At 45.9% G+C, this 22,935-nt stretch overlaps 1 protein-coding gene across 1 annotated transcript in view; it reads right to left on the bottom strand.

Annotated features, from left to right (window-relative positions):
- MYO1D (myosin ID) overlaps nt 1–22,935 on the bottom strand; it is a 340,304-nt gene that overhangs the window by 81,623 nt on the left and 235,746 nt on the right. The window contains exon 21 of the mRNA XM_051824625.2: nt 9,766–9,920. Coding sequence (XP_051680585.1) covers nt 9,766–9,920 — 155 coding nt within the window. The remainder of the gene's footprint in view (nt 1–9,765; nt 9,921–22,935) is intronic.

The following is a 22,935-nucleotide window of genomic DNA, read 5'->3' as shown; positions in this document are numbered from 1 at the left end:
AATATTTTTGTTCTCAGTCCTCTACGTTCGTCAGCTTCTCTTGTTGTCCCTTGAATCTCAAACTTGTTTTCCGTATCAGCCCTACTTCCTGCCACATCAGCTGCTGGGTTCAGATCTCAATGTTGATTTAAATTCTTTAGCATCTTTTCCTACTTAAATAATTAACCACCCCTGTTTATTTCTCAGTCGTTATGCTCTTCATCTCAGTCTGTCACATAATCTTTAATCCGTGGATGTACAATCTGCATTTTTTTATTTGAAAAATTAGAGTCACAGAGAGAGAGGGAGAGAGACAGACCTTCCATCTGCTGATTCACCCACCTGATTGGCTGCAATGGCTGGGGTGGGCTAGGTGGAAGCCAAGAGCCAGGAGCTTGATCCAGGTATCCCATGTGGGTGCAGGGGCCCAAGCACTTGGGCCACCTTTGGCTGCTTTTCCCAGGCCATTAGCAGGGCTGGATGATAACTGGAGCAGCGGGAACACCAGCACCCCCATGGGATACAGGTGTCTCAGGTGGTGGCTTTACCTGTTACACCACAATGCTGGCTCTAATCTGTGCTTTCTTGAAGCAGCCCATGTCTGTAATCTGAATTTTCTATTATAATCCTCAGAAATAGGCCTTTCTGTTTTGAGTCTTGGAGTCTACGTCTTTCTGTTACTTTATCTCCGTGTGGGCTGGGCTCCTGCCTGGGGTCCGCAGGGGTGAGAGGGGCCGGTGGGGTGTCTGTGGTCCTTCCTGAGCCCAGCTGTTTGCAGGCAGAGTACCTCTCTCAGCGTTTACGCTGGAGAGCTCCCTTCCACGCACAGCTGCTGGCTGTAGTTTCAACGTCTTTTACCCATGAAACTGCTGACCTGAGCAGCAGTCCCTACAGCCTGCGCCCTCACTGACAAGGAGAGTCTGAAATTATTCTGGTTCTTTGGTTGTTAAGGAAAAGTGGGTGAAAAGCTGCAAACGTCAGCGTCCTGGTCCTGATGGCTCTTCCAGCCACAGCAAGAGAGCTCATCACTCTGTCCGCAGCCAGGGAGCGCTGCTTAGACCTGCACCCCTGGAACTGGGTGCGAAGGGGGTCTGAGTCCCCTCCTCTGGTCCCTGAGAAGGGGCGGGGAGAGCCCTGTAGCTCAGCATCACCCCCTCAACCGTAGGCACTCCACACAGCTTCCCTGTGCCGGGCCCTGCTGGGAACGCTAGGGAATCCACGGTGGGCGGCAGAAATCAAGCATCTGCTTGCAGGGCGCATGCGCTAATGGTCCAGCGGGAACACACACCGTACACGCACACAGACTGGGTCTGCCAGGCGCAGGCGGTGCTGAGGAGGGGTCGCCAGCTCCCCTCTGTGCTGCTCGGCACAGCAGGGGAAGGACGCCCTCCCGGAGGGTCCCGGGCGGTTGACAGCTCTACTTTCCCACCTCCCCACCGGAAAGCAGGGGAGGGTGTGCTGTGGCCGCTCGCTTTCCTGTCACCGTCACTCAGAAGACTTCCTTAGGGAAACTCTGAGAGGGCCCGAAGCCTCCACGGAGTACATCCAAATTTCATCAAGGGAGCCTGGGCAGGTGGCAACAGACATTATGTCACTTATATATGGGGGTGCTTTGAAAAGCTCATAGGAAAGAATTAAAAGATAAATTTATTTAGGTGCAAAGGAATTGCACCAAAAATTCTGCACCTTGCTTTTCCCTGCCGCTACTTAACCAGGTAAAGGTATAGACAGACACGTACACACACATACAAGACTATGTGTATCACAGATAACAGAGTTCCTCTCGGGAAGGGACCTGGGCTGGCTGCGTGTCGGGAGAGAGAGGGGGTAGGGACAGCCACCTGGTTTTCACTGGGAACTGTTTGCAACAAACCTGCTTTATTTATCTAATTTTCAAAGACTTGCAATTATAAAGCACATGGCAACCAGTTTTTAAGCATACTCGAAAGGGCTTTGAACTCATGATTTCCCTCTCCTGTTGAGCAAGGTGGAAAAGAACAACTTCCTAAGTGAAGAAACTCTCTCGTGGTATTTCACCACCTTGAAATAATCCCCAGTGAAGCCTCTCAGAACATCACCGCATCCCAGGAGCCCCACCTAAGGCTTCCCAGCCTGCGGCTGCAGCGCCCGCCGTGGGCCAGGCCGCCTGCCTCACAGAGGTTAGAGACATGGCGGCCATGCCGCTTGGTCTGTTCTGGTCTCAGCAGCGACTACCTGCTGGCAGCGAGCTTTTCTGCCCATCAGTGAACAGATGGTCTCACGCTGACTGCCCTGACTACAGAATCGTCAGAAACTCCGCCACGTGAAGCTGTCAAAGGACCCGTCTGCCCCGAGCAGCTGTCCAGGCATTTGCCTGTCTGCATGCTGCAAACCTCGGTCTCACCCGAGTCTTGAGCGCCGAAATTTCTGATTTTTCCTGTTCTAACGCTGTGGATCAAAGCCAGAAGTCCATGCCATCTGCTTCTTGTGTCTTTCGCACGCAGCATCTTGAATATCTGCTGTCACTGGCTGTCACTGATTTCCTGACCTGCTGTGGCTTATGTTCTCTTTAACTTGCACTCAACATATCTGGGTGACTCTTCCAGGCGGCATGGTACTGGCTGCTGGCTGCGTTTTGCTGTGGCCACGGAGGAGGACAGGTGAGGGGCCGGGGAGGTGGGGGCGGCCTCGCCGAGGCCTCTGCTCCAGGCACGCTCTGTCCACCGTGCAGTTACCCACGGTGGCCTGCTGCTGTCCTGTGCGTGCCTCCCCATCCTCTGCCCGGAGCCTGGATAGCGCTTTATGGCCCTTTATGTGTACTCCTTCATCACAGCAGTTTATAGCCTGACTAAAGCCACATCGGTGCTTCCAGAAGTTCAAGGAGCACTGAAGGTAAAGGATGTTTATTTGGATGACAAAGAGTTTGAAATCTGTGAATAATATGCATTTCCTGGAACTTTCTGAAGAGCCCTGGTTTCTTCTTGCATCATTTTTGCTCAAATGGTCGTAGGCTGCACACACCTTGCCCTTTCGCCCGGAGCAATATACTCCAGCTACAGTTTTGTACCAACACAGAATTCTCTTGACCTTGTACTGCCTGCACTCGAAATGAACAGAGGCATAGTAAAGGCCCTGAGAAGTCCTGCAGGAGAGAACCTGTCTGACTCCACTAGCACGTCCTGAGCGTACTGGGCCTGCAGCCCCGGCTGCACCGGCTGCGGCGGCTGTGTCAGGAGCTATTGGCAATGTTTCTCCTGACTGCTCCAGGCTTGAGCCAAGCTGCCTGTGAAATATTCAGAATGCCAATCTTTCGGACATACCTCCAATGTGTTAGAAAAATATGGAATGTGTGGGTGGGGACTGGGTTGAGGAGGTGAGAGAAAGAGGCTCATTTCCGCTTGGTTGGATTTAAGTTCAGGCCTCGTGTGGAAGGAAATGCCAGGACCGGCCTGGCTTTCGCTCGTGAGTGAAGATGCAGATGGGAAGAAGTTTATTTCACAGAAAAGCAATCAGATTTGTCATTTATTTTTAAGTTTTATTTAGTTATCTGGAAGGCAGAGAGAGAGAGAGAGAGAGAGAGAGAGAGAAATCTTTCACTTGCTGGTTCACTCCCCAGATGGCCACAACAGCCAGGCCAAAGCCAGGAGCTCCATCTGGGTCTCCCACACGGGTGCAGAGCCCCAGGTATCTGGGGCATAATATGCTGCCTGACCAGGTGCACTAGCAGGAAGCTGGATCAGAAGGGGAGTAGTGGGACTTGAACCAAGCCTCTGATATGGGAGGCAGGAATCCCAAGTGGTGATTTAACTGCTGCACCAAATGTCTACCCCTTAAAATTTTTAATTATTTATTTGAGAGGAAGAGAGACAGACAGAGAGAGTTAGCTTCAGCTGGGGTTGAAACCAGGCGGCAGGAGCTCCATCCAGGTCTCCCTATGGGAGGCAGGGACCCAAGTGCTTGAGCGCCACCACGGCCTCCCAGGGTGCGCATGAGCAGAAGAGCCTTTCCTTGCTTCTCCTCGCTTTGCTTATCTTCTTTGCTGCTGATTTTCATCTTGCCCATGCTGTTTCCCCTTTGCTTTATTACTTGAAGAGATGAGGTTATCCAGGTAGGGCTGTCCTGCCGTCGCCACTCAGGCTGCGGCCTCCCATCACCCTCTCTCCAAACTGCCATGTCCTCTGCCCGAGGCCACTTCCCCAGCTTGCTCATCTCCTTCCTCCTCGCGGGGGTCAGGCAGTAGGATGGAGAAGACACTTCCTTAGGCCCCGGATGCTCTGGGTGCGAGCCCTGTGATTTCTGTTGGCAGCTGCAAATCTGCTTCTCATTTGTTCCTATTCCTTTAGGTATTTGTTTTGTTTGTGGGCTGACTTACTGGAAATGAGCTTAGAATTTTAACAAATAGTGTTTTTGACTTTTCTTAGGAAGACTAAATTATTTTCTCCTTTAATCTGGGGAACAGACGAACAGAGCTTCCTAAGACTCACCAGCCGTGCCTTCCTAGGGTACAGTTTCACGGGTGCTGATGCAGCAGCCTTTCAAAACACTCTTGGCTCTAATTTGTGGGCATTTTATTTAGGGCTTTATTACTTACTTAGTTTTTATTTTCATTTTATTTGGAAGGAAAGGGAAGATAGAGAGAGTGAACAAGCAACTGAGTGTACTCTCCTACTCCCCAACCTACTGGTTCCCTCCCCAAATACCTACAATGGCTGCTGAGACTGGGCTGGGAGCCCGAAACTCAATCCAGGTCTCCACGTGGCAGGAGGCGGGCGTCAGGAGCCAGAGTTGGGTGTTGAACCCACACAGTGCAATGTGGGATACGGAGTCTTAACCAGTAGTGTCTTAGCCTCTAGGTCAGATGTCCATCCAAAACTTTCTACTGGAAAACTACCCAGTCATAAAAAAAGAATGAAATCCTATCTTCCCCAACAAAATGGGTGCAATTGGAAGCCATGATACTTAGTGAAATAAGCCAGTCCCCAAAAAGACCAATACCACGTTTTCCCTGATCTGCGGTAACTACTAGAGTACCAAAAAAAAAATGATGTATATGAGTGAAATTGACATTTTGGGAATTATTGTTTACAGCCCTTATCTCCAATGTGGAGGAATGGTGCTTTTTTTCTTCTATTTGATGAATTCCTTACTTAGTGGAGGGTTAATCTTGTAAGTATAAAATAAACTGAAAGTATGTCATTGTAGAAATTAAAATAAGAAAGGAAGGAGGAGGGTAGGGTGGGGGTGGGAATGTCACCATGCTCCTAAATCTGTAGAATTAAATACATGAAATTTATTCACATATATATATACACACACACACACACTTATATATAAACTTTCCACACCACATGGGATTAGATTCTAATTTCCTTTTTATATATATGAAATTCTTTTTTGTTTTGTGTCTAGCGTTGTACTAGTCTACTAATGAAATACCCATTTTTTCAAAATTTTAACTTTTTTTCCTATCTTTGAAACATGGTTAGAATTTTACTCATGGACTTTAATTTCTCATCATTTCTCTTTAAAATTTTTGTAAAAAACAATGACTCCTATTAAAATCTCTCTATGGTATGCTTTGTAATTTTGAGCCCTTTCCTCCGAACTTTTGAGAACCGAACTTCTTGGGATATGGTACAGGGAAATCTTCTGGAAGGTAAATAACTGGTCTGGAGTGAAATCCTTCTCACATTTGGATTTCCACACATAATCCAGGGACAAATGAGATCACGCAGCACGTCCCCATGCTTGTAAAACACAGTGTGAATTGCAGCCTCACGGCAAAAATATGTACTTGACGGTAAAGGAAAAGGGCTGGAAAAACATCAGGTCAACCTTTCCTCCAGCAGCCAACAGCAGCGGATGCCTGCAGCTCTAAGGTGAGCTTTCAGGGAGCAGAGATGCGACCTTCCCTTTCTACTCAACCTCTGAATTCTTTAACTCTGGCATTTTGAAAGCTTTTTTTCCTCCTTTAGTTTTTGAATTTTAAAGAAACTAACACTTCTCACTCTTATTGAAGACAGGAAACATGCACTTAAAATTGCATCTCAGGATGTATTTGCTAGGAAAGGAAAGCCACTGATGGCTTCTAGGACCAGATTCACATGTTTCTGTTCCTTGTGGAAGGCGTTTATCAGCGATTAGGATTTACTAAGCAAATTTACTAAGCAAATTACTTAGATTGAGGCAAAATATTTCAATTTCCCAGGAAAAAGCTATCCTATTCATTACTACAGGCATCTGAATTAAGATAAACTGTGGCTGAAAAAAAATTAAAAAAGCAGTTCCATTCACAATAGCCACACACACAAAATACTCAGGATAAATTTAACCAAGGAAGTGACTATTCTCTAAACAATAATCACAACTCGCTGATGGAAAGCTATCCCATGCTCCATGCACTAGAAGAATTAAGACTATTAAAATGTCCAATATATACCAATCAAAACAATTTACAGTTCAATGCAGGCTCCATCAAAATACCAATGACATTCTTTAAAGAATTACAGAAAAGAATCCTAAAATTCATATGCAACCACAAAAAAAAATCCCGAATAGCCTAAGAAATTTTGGAGAAAACAAAACAAAAACAAAGCTGAAGGCATCGTAATATATGACTTCAAAACATATCACAAAGCTATAGTAACCACCATAGCATGATACTGGCATAGCAACTAACACATGGGACAACGAAATGGAGACATCAGAATGAATCCATACATCTCAGTCAGTTATTTTTTTTTTTAAAAGGTGACTCTTAAAACAATATTTATTTATTTGAAAGGTAGAGTGATAGAGAGGAAGACACACACACACACACACACACACACACACACGGTGGGAGGGGAGAGAAGAGAGGAGAGGAGAGGAGAAGTGGGGAAGGGAGGGAGGGAGGGAGAGATATGTTCTGTTTGCTGGTTCACTCCCCAGATCCCAGGCCTGGGCTCAGGAGAGGCCAGGAGCTGGGAACTCCATCCTGGTCTCCCATGTGGGTGGCAGGGCTATCTTCTGTTGCTTTTCCAGGCACGTTAGCCTGAAGTGGAGTAGCTTAGACTCAAATTAGCACCCTGATAGGGGACACCAGTGTTCTAAGTGGTGGCTTAAGGCTGAGTGACAGTGCTAGCTCTGGCTGGCCAACTGATTTTTGACAAAGGTACCAAAAAATACTCTGAGAAAAGATAGTGTGTTCAATCAAGTGCTGGGAAAACTGGTTATCCATGTGCAAAAGAATGAAACTAAACCCCATCTCTCATTACACACAAAAATCAACTCAAAATAGATCAGAGACCTAAGTATAAGACTTGAATTTTTGAAACCACTAGAAGAAAAGATAGCAGAAACACTTCAAGACATTGTCAGAAACAATGAGTTTTTTGGTAAGATTCCCCCCTCCCCCCAAAAAAGCAAAAATAGACAAAATAATATATCAAACTAAGAAATTTTCCATATAGCAAAAGAAACAATCAAAAGAATGAAAAGTCAACCTGGTAAATGGTTACAAACTATTACTTACAAACTTATAAACTAGTCATCCAACAAGGGACTAATATCCAGAATATATAAGGAACTCAAAAAACTCAACACCCAAAATCAAATAAACTGATTAAAAACTCAGCCAGTGAGCTGAACATACATCTTTCTAAGATATACAAATGGCCAACAAGTATATGAAAAAAGCCTAAATATCACTAATCAGAGAAATCCAAATCAGAGTCACAATGAGTTATCATCTCACTCTAGTCAGAACGGCTATTATCAAAAAGACAAAAAACAAAACAAAACAAAAAAACCCACAAAGGCTGGTGAGAAAGAGGGCCTTTTACACACTCACAGTAGGAATGTAAATTAGCATAGCCATTATGGAAAACAGTATGGATGGTCCCCAAAGACTAAAAATAGAACTGCCATATGATCCTGCAACACCAGTGCTGTGTATGCAGTCAAAGGAACAAAATCAGTTTATCAAAGAGGTACTCGCGCTGCTCCCAGGTTCACTGTAGCAGTATTCACAATAGCCAAGAGGTGGAATCACCCAAGGCATCCACCGACACAGGAATGGATAAAGAAAATGTGATATATGTATTATGTACATATTATATATTATATATAAATTATATATATTATACATATATATAAATGAAATCCTGTCATTTGTGTCCACACAGATGGAGCTGGAGGATTTTATGTTAAGTAACCCAGGCATAAAAAGACAAACACCACATGTTCTCACTCATGTGGAAGCTAAAAAAGTCGACCTCATAGGAGAAGGGAGGAGCACGGTGACCACTGGACGGGTGGTGGGGAGGGGACGGGGGCAGGGAGATACAGGGACAAAGTAAGTTCTCCTGTTCTACAGCACAACAGGGTGACTGCAACTCACAATGACGTATTGTACATTTTACAGAGAACTGGAAAAGAAGAGTTTGAAAGTTCCCAGCACAAAGAATTGACAAATATTTAAGGAGAAAGAAATCCTAATTATCCTGACTTGATCATCATGCTTGTGTACATGTATTACCATATCATACCTCAGAAATAGGTACAATTAACTAAAAAAACCTCCAGAATTATTTTAGTTGTCCATATTTCACTATGAATGAATATTAGCAAGAAAATAAGGCTGCTTATGTGAGTTTTAGACATTTCGTATAGAGATGTCGTTCCCTTCCATTTGAAACTCTGTTGTATTTTTCTTTCTTTTATGATTATTTGGAGATAGAAGGGAAACTTTCCTGAAAGGTCTGTATGCTTATTCTCATTTTTTGATAATTCCTTATATTCTACTTTTTCCCAACCAGAAGACCACTGAGCATTATTTTATTTGCGGCATTTACAAGTATTTAATTACCTAAAATATCTAAAGATCCATTTTGAGCTGGAACACAAGTTCATGTTCTGTGCAGTGCACGCATCAGCACTGCAGACCCAGACATGTGGACATGTGACCCTAAACGTGTCTTTGTGTGGAGAATGAGAAGCCCATCCAAACACGAAGAAAGGGCTACCAGGGAGTACTCCGCTACTTCTGGGAACTTACGTCTTTTAGGAGAAAGGGGAACTGGACACACGTCACTTCTCAGTCACTGATTTGATGAGTGGGCTTCTCCCAGTGGCAGGGGTGGTGGGGAAGGGGAGGCAAAGACCGTGTTCCAGTGGGAGGACATCTTACCTGGGCGAGACACGCCCACCCCACATTGTCTCCAGACATTTCAACAGACAAACAGAACGCTCCTCTGCTTAAATGTACCAATTCACTGGTTCCCAGCAACCCGCAGGGCCCGTCTCTGTGTGTACTTCTCACACCATCGTCCACCACACACTCACCCTACGACAAAGATCTCGGGACACATCCAGTTCCGCCATGCTTTTGCAGTGGTTGTTGCCTGTCTCAGGAACTCTTTCACTCATCACACACCATCCCCAGTCTGCTTCTAATTTGTTTATAGTGACAGCACACAAACTATCTGATCATAGTTGGGGCAAACGAGAGGCTGTAACAATAAGAGTGTAAAGTAGCTTTTTATCTGGTGGATTTAATTGCATTTGGATTGGCAGTGAAGAAATCACCATGAGGGGAACCTCTTACTGTTCGTTCAGCTCGAGGCTGGGAAAGTGGAGCAGCATTCCTAATCCAGAGACTCAGCCTGGATGCTAATTTTACCTTCTGTGAAACACATGACTTCACTTGTCCTTATGGAGGAAAATAACTGAATACATCGCAGTTGGCACAAAACAGGTTCAGTGACAGTTATGACTGAAGATTGCGTATCATCAAAGCTTGTTTTAGTTACGAAAACCACATCTTACCTCTTGAAATGATTCACCAAGACTCCAACAAGTTCTCCAATCCGACTCTCGTGGGTGGGCTGCTTGCTGAAGAGGCACACAATGAGGTCCTTGTTGTCTTTTGTGTGGAACACGACAAGTTGGTCCTTTCCATTGGAGACACTCAGACCAGTCAACTGAAGAAAGACAACACGGGGACAACCATGAGGACGGTTTACAAAACGATGGACTGTAAGACACATGTCGAATGGCTTTGCTCAGTAATGTTGATTAATCTTCACTAAGTTTCAAGGAACAAGCAGATGGAAGGAAATTATGAAGATAAGAGCAAAAACGAATGCAGCTGTAACAGAAAAACAAGAGAGCAAAGAGGATATCTTTTTTTTTTTTTTTTTTGACAGGCAGAGTGGACAGTGAGAGAGAGAGAGAGAGAGAGAGAGAGAGAGAAAGGTCCTCCTTTCTGCTGTTGGTTCACCCTCCAATGGCCACCGCGGCCGGCATGCTGCGGCCGGCGCATCGCGCTGATCCGAAGCCAGGAGCCAGGTGCTTCTCCTGGTCTCCCATGGGGTGCAGGGCCCAAGCACTTGGGCCATCCTCCACTGCACTCCCTGGCCACAGCAGAGAGCTGGCCTGGAAGAGGGGCAACCGGGACAGAACCCGGCGCCCTGCCCGGGACTAGAACCTGGTGTGCCGGCGCCACAAGGCGGAGGATTAGCCTATTGAGCCACGGCGCCGGCCAGAGGATATCTTTCAAAGGATCACACAATTATTAAACTTCCAGCCCAAGAGAAGGAGAGAGGACCTTACTGCCAATATCGGGAACAGACGCGAGGCTATCCCTGCAGACTACACAAGGACTGAAAGACTAAAGAAGGGGTTGGCACTCTGGCACAGCAGCTTAAGCTGCCGCCCGCAGGGCTGATATCCCACCCGGGCGCTGGTTTGAGTCCCATTGCTCCACTTCTAATCTGGAGCTCTGATGTTCCTGGGAAAGCAGCAGAAAATGGCCCAAAAGCTTGCGTCCCTGCACTCATGTGAAAGACCTGGATGAAGCTCCTGGCTCCTGGTTTCAACCTGGCCCAACTCTGTCCTTGTGGCCATTTGGGGAGTGAAGCAGCAGATGGAAGATATTCTCTCTCTCTCTCTCTCTCTCTCATTCTCTCCCTCTCCCTCCCTCCCTCTCTCCCTCTCTCCCCCTCTTGCTCTGTAACTCTCCTTTCAAATAAATAAAATAAATCTTAAAAAAAAAAAGGCTCATGAAGGGGACGGGTGTTTGGGGCAGAAGCTAACACACTGCTTGGGACGTGCACCCATGTCTGAGTGCCCGAGCTGAGGTTGTGGCTCTGCTGCTGATTCCAGCTTCCTGCTAATGCACAGCCTGAGGAGCAGCGGTGACAGCTCAAGTTCTCAGGTCCTTGTTACCCATGGGGGAGATCCAGAGGGAGGTCCTGGCTTCTGGCTTCAGCCTTGCCTAGACCCAGCTGTTAAAGGTATTTGGGGAGTGAACCCTGATGCCACGAGGACAAAATGTCAGCAAATCAAATCCAGTAATGTATTAAAACAATATATCATGAATAAGTAGAGTTTATCTAAGAAATGCAAGGCTAGGTGTCGGCACTGTGGTGCAACAGGTTAATGCCCTGGCCTGCAGTGCCAGCATCCCATATGGGCGCCGGTTTGAGACCCAGCTGCTCCACTTCCGATCCAGCTCTTTGCTATGGCCTGGGAAAGCAGAAGATGGCCCAAGTCTTTGGGTCCCTGCACCCACACAGGAGACCCAAAGGAGGCTCCTGGCTCCTGGCTTCGGATCGGCGCAGCTTTGGCCATTGCAGCCAACTGGGGAGTGAACCAGCAGATGGAAGATCTCTCTCTCTCTCTCTCTCTCTCTCTCTCTCTCTCTCTGCCTCTCCTCTCTCTATGTAACTCTGACTTTCAAATAAAATAAATCTCTAAAAAAAAAAAAAAAGAAATGCAAAGTTATTTCAATATTCAAAAATCAATCAATATAATAACAGGTTAAAAGTGAAAACCCACACAATCACATAAACTGATGCAGAAAAAGCATTGATACAATTTGTCTTCCTTTCCTGATAAAAATTTCTCAGCAGAGGCAAGCACTGTGGTAATGTGGGCTAAGCCACCTCTTGGACACCCACATCTCATACCAGAGTGTGGCTCCAGTCCCCACTGCTTTGCTTCCAATTTCAGTTTCCTATGAATACACATGAGAGGCTGCAGATGAGAACTCAAGCACTGAAATCCTGCCACCTATACAGGCTGCCCTGGTTGAGTTCTTGGCTGGTCTGGTACTGACCAATGTGGCCATGTGGGAGTAACCTGCTGATGGAAGATCTCTCTCTTTCATTCTGTTGCTATGCTTTTCAAGTAGCTGAAAAATAAATGAACATTTAAAAAATTTCTCAGGGCCAGCATTGTGGCACAGTGAGTAAAGTCCCTGGCTGTGGTGCCAGCATCCTATAGGGGCGCTGGTTTGAGTCCTAACTGCTTCGCTCCCAATACAGCTCCCTGCTAGTGGGCTGAGAAAGCAGTGGAAGATGCCCCAAGTGCTTGGTCCCCTGTTCCCATGTGGGAGACCTAGATAAAGCTCCTGGCTCCTGGCTCCAGCCCAGCCCAGCCCAACCCAGCCGCGGCTGTTGTGGTTATCTGGGGAGTGAATCAGCAGATGGAAGATTCTCTCTCTACCAATTTCTCTGTAACTCTTTCAAATAAATAAATAAATAAACATTGTAAAAAATTTCTTAGAAAACCAGGATTAGAAGACTTAATCTAACAAATGACACCTATGACAGCACCATAGCTAACATTGTACTTAGCAAGGACAACACTTTCTAAGACCTGCAACAATTCCACTATTGCTGTTGCTATGCAGCCTCCTATAATGCCTCCACTAGTGCATAAGGCAGCCCAGAAAAATAAAAAGGTATACAGGTTGAGAGGGAAGTGACTGGTGCCTCTATTTTCAGATTGTACCATCTTCTACATAGAAAGTCCTAATAACTCCCAGAACTAATAAATGTGTTTAGTAAGATTGTAGGACACAAGGCCAACACATAAAATTACTTCTTTATACTAGCAAAGAACGACTGGAAACAGAAACCTAATAATAAAACCATCACCAACAATTCTAAAAACAAAAATACTTAGATACAAATCTAACAAAACGTGTGTAGGAACTATATATTGAAAACTACAAAATGTTGAAGAAGTAAAATTAAAATGCTGAAGAATGGAAAAGGAAAACATGAATCAATGGGAGAAACAAAGTGTTCATGGATTGGAAAATGCAACACTGTTAAGATGCCAATTTTCCCTAAGTTGATCAGTGAGTGGCATGCACTGGCATCCCCTATGGGTGCTTGTTCAAGCCTTGGCTGCTCCTTTTCCAATCCAGCTCCCCGCAAATGCGCCTGGGAGAGCAGTGGAAGATGGCCCAAGTGCTCGGGCCCCTCTCTGCACCCACATGGGAGATCTGGATGTAGCTCCTGGTTCCTGGCTTTGGCCTGGCCCAGCTCCAGCCATTGCAGCCATTTATGGAGTGAAACTTTGGATGGAAGTGGATGAAAGACCTTCTTTCTCTGCAACTCTGCCTTTCAAGTAAATAAAATAAGTCTGTAAAAAAGTTAAATATAGAATTACCAAATGACCCAGCATTCTTCCTTTTACGCATTCACCCTAAGGAAACGAAAATGTCATCAATGCAACAGCTTACACATGGCCGTTTATGACAGCTCTACTTACACTTCCCCAGACAGGAAGCAGGCAATCTGACTGTCCATCAACAGGTGAACGGATACAGAAGCTGGGAGCTATCTATACTGTAGAAGGTGGCTCTGTAGTAAGCAGGAGTGGATGAACGGCACAAGCTGTTGATAAGGGACAACACGCAGACATCTGAAAGGCATTATGTTGAATGAGAGCAGCCAGCCTGAAAAGGCGACAGGCTGCATGACCGCATTTGCTCTAGTGTCAGCGAGACCAGATGCTAAGGATGGACAGCAGCTCAGTAGTTGTCAGGACTTGGGTTTGGGAGTCCTGTGACACAGGGGCTTTTCTTTCTTTCTTTTTTTCTCTTTTTTATTTGACAGAGTTAGACAGTGAGAGAGAGAGAGAGAGAGAGAGAGGGAGGGAGGGAGGGAGGGAGGGAGGGAGGGAGAGAGAGAGGTCTTCCTTCCATTGGTTCACCCCCCAAATGGCTGCCACAGCTAGAGCTGTGCCAATCTGAAGCCAGGAGCCAGGCGCTTCCTCCTGGTCTCCCACATGGGTGCAGGGCCCAAGCACTTGGGCCATCTTCCACTGCCTTCCCAAGCCACAGCAGAGAGCTGGACTGGAAGAGGAATGACCAGGACTAGAAACGGGTGCCCATATGGGATGCCAGTGTCGCAGGCGGAGAATTAACCAAGTGAGCCATGGTGCCGGTCCCTCAGGGGGCTTTTCTTACTGAGTAGTGGACCTGCTCTGTATCCTGATAGTAGCGGGGTAACACAATTCTGTACAGGAGTTGAGACTCATAGACTGGTCAATTTATTTATTATGTATATATTAAAAAAATAGAGCTCACTCCTGGCTAGTTTGGTTCCCAGATATCCTACTTTGGTCAATAAAACAGAAGCCTCAGTGAGTCCTTACTCTGTGGTTTGTTCTTCTATTGCAGAAAATACCAAAGTGCCACTATCAGGTAGGCAGGCAATGCGCAAGGAAAGGCAGCCATGGGGACACTGCACGTCGCTGGCAGCCTAGTGTGGGGATGGACGTATCAAAGTTGCTATAGGGGCTGGTGTTGCAGCATAGTGGAAAAAGCTACCACTGTGAAGCTGGCATCCCATATGCACGTTGGCTTCTGTCCCAGCTGCTCCACTTTCAATCCAACTCTCTGCTGATGGCCTGGGCAAAGCAGCGGAAGACGGCCCAAGTGCTTGGGCCCCTGTTACCCTCACGGGAGACCTGGATGAAGTTCCTAGCTCCTGACTTCAGCCTGGCCCAGTACTGGCTGTTGTGGCCCACTTGCGGAGTGAACCAGCAGATGGAAGACATTTCTCTGTCTCTCTGTAACTCAGCCTTTACATACATAAATCTTATGAAGACGTCACCCCTCATGCTGGGGATTCACAGCTGGGTTGGTGGATTAGTGGAAGTGACACCCATCGGCCCAGTGCCGAGCGCTGAGCCAGCTGGTAGGTCTGGAAGGGCCTTTAGTCCCAGGCTCACATTCTACAGACAGGGACACGGGGTCCAGGGAGCTCAGCTGGTCTGCAGACTGATGCCTACGCTCTTCTATCACACCAGGCATTTTCAAGAATGTAAGCTGCGTAAATAAGTATTCTTGTGAGTAAGATTTCATAGGACATGAAGAATGCCAAGGTCAGAGCCTAACAGAAAAAAGGGATCGGAACTTGTTTGCCCACTCACACGGATCATGACCTTTCTGAGGCCAGGGTGAGAGACTATCGCAGTTTGCTGGCCATGCTGGATGTGCTGCACCCAGATGACTTTTAGGATTAAAGCAAAAGGATAATTTCAATTTTGAAAACATTTTCTGTCTATGATGCTTCACAGTTATTTGGCTACTTCACATGTGAAACTCAAAATTGGACTTAGGTAGCACCTCACAAGGAGAGCTTGATTAAAACCTAATAAAATGAGAACTGTAGAGCCACGGCTGCCAGCGTACCCCAGGAGCGTTAGTTGCATTGGTTTAGGGAAGCGACAGATACAGCAATGAATGCTGACATCGCCAGGACAGAGGAGAGGGCCTGTGGCTCTCCCTTGCCACCTCCCGCCTCACCTCCTTCTCCCTGACTGGGTAGCCTGTCTGCCAGGGTAACAGTTTCTCACTGATAAACCCTAGGGGCGTGTCAGGCCCCTAGAAGCACGGGGGTGGGGGGTGGGGGGTGGGGGAACAGCACTTAACTTTCTGTGCTCACAGGAAACAGAAGGTTAAGTCACTGATGTCGCCAAAGCGGACGGACACATCCAGAATGTCCGCTTAGGTTCTGGGAGACAGGACGGTGGTGAGAGGAGCCGGGGACGTGGGCATGCCTGGGGAGTGAATCCCAATGCAGCCGCGTGATCTGAGCAAATTACTGAAGGTACTGGAGCTGAATCTGTCTCCTTTCCTTCAAACTAACAGTAACACCAGATGCCTGGTTAAGTGGTAGCAACTCTGGGGTACAAAACGATAAGCAGGGGCCAGTGTCGTGGTAAAGCCTCTGCTTGTGATGGTTGGATTTCGGCTGCTCCACTTCCCATCCAGCTCCCTGCTCATGGCTTGCGAAAGTAGCAGAGGATGGCTCAAGTGTTTGGGCCCCCGGCACCCACGTGGGAGATTTGGAGGAAGCTCCTGGCCCAGTCCTGGTTGCTGTGGCCATGTAGGGAGGGAACCCGCAGATGGCAGGTCTCTATCTCCTCCTTTCTTGAACTCTGACTTTCAAATAAATAAATAAATCTTAAAAAAAAAAAAAAAAGATAAGTAAAGGGGCCAGTGCTGTGGAGTGGTAAGTAAAGCCAACGCCTGCAACACCAGCATTGAATATTGGTGCCAATTCAAGGCCCAGCTGGCTCCACTTTTGATCCAGCTCCCTGCTGATGGTCTGGGAGAAGCAGCGGAAGATGGCGCAAGATCCTGCCACTCTTGTGGGAGACCCGAAGAAGCTCCTGGCTTTGACCTTGCCCAGCATTGTTGGCTGTGGCCATCTGGGGAGTGAACCAGCAGGTGGAAGCTCTCTCTCGCCCTCTCTCTCTGTAATTCTTTCAAAATAAGTAAATAATTTTTTTTTTAAGGTAAGTAAAACCTGCCTTTGTCTTCAAGGCTTTCCCATGGTAAGAGAACAGGACAGTAAGACACAATGACTGAGAGGAAGTGTGGTGGGCAAACTCCTGGGTTAGGAGGGGGTCGCTGCCTCGGTCCCCTCTGGACAGCTACTGCACACACACAAGCTAGCTGCTTCCTTATTACTGCTATTGACAGAGAAAGATCCACTTGCCTATCTTACAGTGGGGTGGGCGTCGTGGCACAGCGAGTTGAGCTGAGGCTTAGGACAACCATACTAGACCAGCAACCCATACTGTACCAGCTTCCAGCTAATCTGCCCATGGAGCAGCAGATCATGACTCAAGTACTTGAGTCACTGACACCCAGGGGGAGTGCCCAGCTCTCAGCTTCCGCCTGGCCCAGCCTCAGCTGTTGCAGCCATTTGGAGAATGAACCAGTGACTAGAAGCTCTCTGTTTCTCTGTGTCACTCTATCTTTTGAATAAATACCTTTAAAAATCAACTAATAGTAAACATGATTACAATGAAAAAGGATGTGTAACTTCCTAACCATTGATCAAACGGGAATAAATAAAGCTTGACCAATGTAGCCAGTGGAAAAAAAAGGAAAAAGCTGGGGAGCATAAAAAATGGAAAGAATTCAGGGGCCAGCCTTGTGGTACAATGGGTTAAGCTGCCGACTGTAACACCCACAGCCCATCTAAGTACCAGTTCAAGTCCTGGCTGCTTCACTTCTGATCCTGCTCCTTGCTAAGGGCCTGGGAAAACAGCAGAGGATGGCCCAGGTGCTTGGGCCTCTACATCCATGTGGGAGACCTAGACAGAGTTCATGGCTCCAGGCTTTGGCCTTGTCCAGCCTCGGTTATTATAGTCACTTTGGAAGTGAACCAGCAGATGAAAGATATCTCTCTCTCTGCACCTTTCAAATAATGGAAAAAAAAAAAAGGCAAAAAAAAAAAAAAGTATTTGAAAAACCAAAAGGATTTAAATAACATGATTAAATTTAAGAAAAGCAAGGTTGGGGGCCGGTGCTGTCGCATAGTAGGCTGGGCTTCCACCTGCGGTGCTGCATCCCATCTGAGCATGGGTTTGAGTCTCTGCTGCTCCTCTTCCATTTCAGCTCTCTGCTAGCGGCCTGGGAAAACAGTGGAAGATGGCCCAAGTGTTTGGGTCTCTGCACCCACATGGGAGACCTGGAAGAAGCTTCTGGCTCTGCCTTTTGCCTGGCCCAGCCCCGGCCACTACAGCCATTTGGAGAGTGAACCAGTGGATGGAGGGGTCTCTCTTTCTCTTCCTATCTCCCTCCTCCCATCCCCTCTGTATATCTGACTTTCAAATAGATGAGTAAATATTTGGGGAGGGGGGAAACAGGGTTGGTTTCTGTAAGAAAAGGAAATGGGACACAACTCCTCTATTGGACAAACAAAGCTCTCAGATTAGGCAAAAAAAAAAAAAAAAAAAAAAAAAAAATTTAACTACACAGCCAGCCCTCCACATCCAATGCTAATTCAATCAACCATGAATCAAAATTATTCAGGAAAACTTACGTCTGTACTCAATGCGAGTAGAATATTTTTGGTCATTACTCCCTAAATAATACTATTTACACAGCCTCTGTATTGAATTAGACGTAAGTAATCTAGAAATGATTGAAGTACACAGGAGGATGCGTGTGGATTACAGGCAAACGCTAACCCATCTTACACAGGGGGCCTGGAGCCAGTCTCCCAGGGACCCTCAGGGATGACTGCACTCTGTGCATAAAGACAGCACCAAAACAGAACAACGAGGGGAGACAAAAAATAAACGAATGGACAAAGGTGTCCCAGAAAGAAAGCGGGCATGCAGACAACAGCAATACAGCAGAATCCAAGGCAAAAACTACAAACTTGGTGTTTTGGCTTTGACAGGAAATGTCACTTAAAAGATAAAAATGATCAGTCCTCCTGCACTGAATGACATAGCATAGAAACATGTAAAAGAGAGAGCTGTTATGAGACGAGAGAGAACGTTCTGGACCTGATTCCCCTGGTGGCCTCATCTCTGGCATTTCAAGCAGACAAAAAGCAAAGGAGGGTCTGGAGGGGCTGATTAACCAAGAGATCCACGGGGTTTTACAGGGCTTTCTCACCCATGTTCTACTCCTTGGAACTTATACACACATTTATTATATCTTAGGCCACCACAGAACACATTTCTTCCAAGTATAGGGAGTAGGAAATGCGTTGGCCAGACAAAACAATTTTATCATTGGAAACAACAGGAACAACAAAACCCCGACTTTATGACAGAGAATAAAACTAGTGAGAAAGAGACTTTGACACATCAAAATTTGTAGGATGCAGCCAAAAGCACACTCAGAGGAAAATACATTGCCTAAAATACTTCCTTTATTAAACAAAAAAGAAGGAAGCACATTAAAGGGTCAACTGAAAAGGCGAGAAAAGTACAAAAGAAATCTTAGTAAAATGAAAATTAAGATAAAACAGAAGACAATGAATGCATAAAACAATTTAATATGATAAAAGGGCAGATGTTTGGCACAGCAGTTATGTTGCCACTTAGAATGCCTGCATCCCTCAGGGTGCCTGGTTCAAGTCCCGGCTGCTATACTTTTGAGCCAGTTTCCTGCTAATGTGCTCCCTGGAAGGCTGCAGGTAATGGCCCAAGTATTTGATCTCTGCCACCCATGTGGGAGACCTGAATGGAGTTCCAGGCTCCTGACTTTGGCCTGGCCCAGCCCAGCTATTGTGGCCTTTTGGGGGAGTGAACCAGTGGATGGTTCACTGCTTTTAAATAAAACAAAAATAAATAAAAATTTTAAAAAGTTTACTATTTCAATAGACCAATAAGAGAGACAAACCCTAGTTAGACTTTTATCAAGAAAAATATTGGCTGGCATTGCGGCTCACTAGGCTAATCCTTCGCCTGTGGCACCGGCACCCCGGGTTCTAGTCCCGGTTAAGGTGCCGGATTCTGTCCCAGTTGCTCCTCCTCCAGTCTAGCTCTCTGCTGTGGCCCGGGAAGGCAGTGGAGGATGGCCCAAGTCTTTGGGTCCCTGCACCCGCATGGGAGACCAGGGGGAAGCACCTGGCTCCTGGCTTTGGATCAGCGCCGTGTGCTGGCTGTAGTGGTCATTTGGGGGGGGGGGTGAACCAATGGAAAAGGAAGACCTTTCTCTCTCTCTCTCTCACTGTCTATAACTTTCTCTGTCTCTCTCTGTCACTGTCTAAGTCTGCTTGGCAAAAAAAAAATAAATAAATAAAAAAAATAAAATTAATGGGGCTGGCACTGTGGTGTAGTAAGTAAGTTAAGCTTCTGCCTGAGGTGCTGGCACCCCATATGGGCACTGGTTCATGTCCCAACTGCTCCACTTCTGATCCAGCTCCCTGCTGGTGGCCTGGGAAAGCAGTGGAGGATGGCCCAAGTACTTGGATCTCTGCACCCACATGGGAGACCTGGAGGAAGTCCCTAGGTCCTGGCTTAGGCCTTTGTAGCTGTCTGGGGAGTGACCCAGTGGATGGAAGACCTCTCTGTCACTCCCTCTCTGTCTGTAGCTCTGCATCTCAAATAAATAAATAAATCTAAAAAAAAAAAAACTTCACATATGTAAGCTGATCTAAAAAAAATATTAACAAGGCAAACCAGAAGTAGCTAATGTTAGGAATGAGAAAGGGATTTAAGAAAAAGTCTGCTGACTTTTCAAAATTGTAAGAGAGACATATATTTGTAATTTCATACTAACAAATTTAAAAGTTTACAAAATCCACGATTTTACAGAAAAATATAAATTACTAAAATTGACTGAAAGAAAAACCAGAACAACTCATCATCAAAAAATTATTTTATGTTATCAGTAAAACAGTCTCCTAAATGTTACTGGGCACAGATGATGTTATAAGCAAACTCTCAAGGCCCAGATAGTTAGGTGATTTTTATGATATTTAAAATGCTCTAGGGCAGGTGTTGAGGTGCAGGGTGAAGTTGCTGCTTGGGATGCCCATGCATCACATCAGGGCACTGGTTTGAGTCCAAGCTATTCTCCTGCTGCTGCTACTGCTTTTTCCTCTTTCTCCTCTTAAAAAAAAAAGTTTGTTTATTTATTTGAAAGTCAGAGTTACATAGAGAGGGGGAAGAGACAGACAGAAAGAGACAGAGAGATTCATGTCTGCTGGTTCACTCTGCAAAAGGCCACAACAGCCAGCTAAGCTGAGGCCAGGAGCTTCATCCAGGTATCCCATGTGGGTGGCAGGGGCTCAAGTACCTGGGGCCACCCTCTGTTGCTTTCCCAGGCACATTATCAGGAAGATGGACTGGAAGTAGAGCAGAAGGGACTTAACCTGCTGTACCACAACACCCCCAGCTGCTCCACTTCTGATGCAGCTTCCTGCCAATGTGCCTGCAAAGCAGCAGATGATGGCTCAAGTCCTTGGGCCCCTGCTATCCATGCAGGAGATCTGGATGGAGTTCCTAGCTCCTAGCTTTGGCCTGGCCAACCCTGACTATTGAGGGCTTCTGGGAGAGTAAATCAGATCTCTCTCCCTTCCTTCCTTCCTCTATCTCTCTCTCCTCCCACCTCCCCTCCCTGGTCATTTTGCCTTTCAAATAAATAAATAAATAAATAAATCTTAGAAAACACTTAAAAATAGTAAAATGCTCTGGTACACAGAAAACCATAGAAACCATTCTCTTTTTATTTACTCCTGGTAGCAACACTTGGTAAAGTACAAATGTTTGTGGAGTCCTCCCCCTCCCTCCCTCTGTCTCTGTCTCTTTGTCTCTCTCTCTCTCTCTCTCTCTCTCTCTCTCTCACACACACACACAGACACACACACACAGTATCAGAGACCAATCTCACAAGCACAGACAGAAAAATCCAATAGTACCCCATGGTATGTAAAACAACACCTCTCCCCATAGTGATAAATACGCAAATGTATTCGTTTCATCACTATATTGGTTTTAATTTTTTCCTAACCACCCAGTAATCTTTGGCAGCAATAGACTGTGGATAAGAAACAACAACAGGCTCCCTCTGAGGCACAAAAGTATTAAAGGACTTCAAATAGGTACATGGCTGAGCACAGACTTGTGTCTGCATCTTGCAATGCAAATTCTAAAATAGAGAGACCAGGTATGTGATAGATACCACCTAGTTCTTATTTTTACAAATAGCAGGTCAGTAAAATTATTCATTAGAAATGAAAAACATGTAACTCTCGCATACCCCTCAACTCTATGCAACTTGACCCATCAAATAGAATTTAAACAATTGAGATGTAATTTACATATAGCCCAAGTACAGGTGAGGTGTGGGCGACACTCAGTAACCTCCACAGTCTTGGAGGTGTGTAACTAGATGATTTTTGACACCCCAGTCAAGATGCAGAACGTTCCCACACGTGAGGGCAGTCCTGCTCGTGTGCTCTTGAAGTCTTAGTTTTTTGTCTGCAAGTCAAATTGGCTTAAAAACTCTTGAGAGCTAAAAAAGATTAGATCATTACTTAGACCTAGAAATCTAAAGGTCCACTGTGGTTAGAATAAAAGCACAAAGCACTGAATTCTCTCCCCATCCTTTCTATGTTTCCCTGGGTAGTGCCAGTTAGAACTATGAGAATCTTACAAAGAAAACAGCTAATCTTAGCACATCATACACTGTACTGATGATCTTAAGGGGATGACCTATATTCTTATAATAATAGGATAAATATAAGGTTTATTCAAAATTACTTGGATGGCTTGGAATTAAAATTATTTTGGTTGCCCATCTATTGTTCTTATAGCAAGATTCCCTATGATGGAATTTAACGCCACCTGATTTCTTAACAGACAGGCAGGTGATCCCATATCAGTTTTCCATAATTCAAAACATTTATGTTGTGCTATAAATCCACAGTTGTGGGATCAGACTGAATCTCACTTTGTAGGATGAGAACCAACACCAGATCTATGCCTACAGTTGTTAAACTGCATCTTCAGGCCTACGACCATGAAAAGTCGAAGGAGGGGTTAAGGTGTCACCAAGGACCGTGTTGTCAGATTGCTTCATGTTCCACTTTACTTTCTAGTTGGCATATTTTTTTAAAATTCATATTTATTTTATTTATTTGAAGGGCAGAAGGGCTAATGTGAGGCACAGCAGAACCGCTGCCTACAGCACTGTCATCCCATATTGGGACCAGTTCAAGTCCCAGCTGCTCCCCCTTCCGATCCAGGCTCTGTTAATGCGCCGGGAAAGCAGCAGCAGATGGTCCAAGTCCTTGGGCCCCTGCACCCATGTGGGAAACCCAGAAGGAACTCCTGGCTCCTGGCTTTAGCCTGGCCTAGTCCAGGCCAATGTGGCCATTTGGGGAGTGAACCAACGGATGGAAGACCTCTCTCTCTCTCTCTGGTCTGTCTTCT

Source organism: Oryctolagus cuniculus, chromosome 17, assembly GCF_964237555.1.
Source record: "Oryctolagus cuniculus chromosome 17, mOryCun1.1, whole genome shotgun sequence".
Lineage (NCBI taxonomy): Eukaryota > Metazoa > Chordata > Mammalia > Lagomorpha > Leporidae > Oryctolagus > Oryctolagus cuniculus.
The sequence above is the reverse complement of the archived record's forward strand: the minus strand, read 5'-3'. Positions and strand labels throughout refer to the sequence as shown.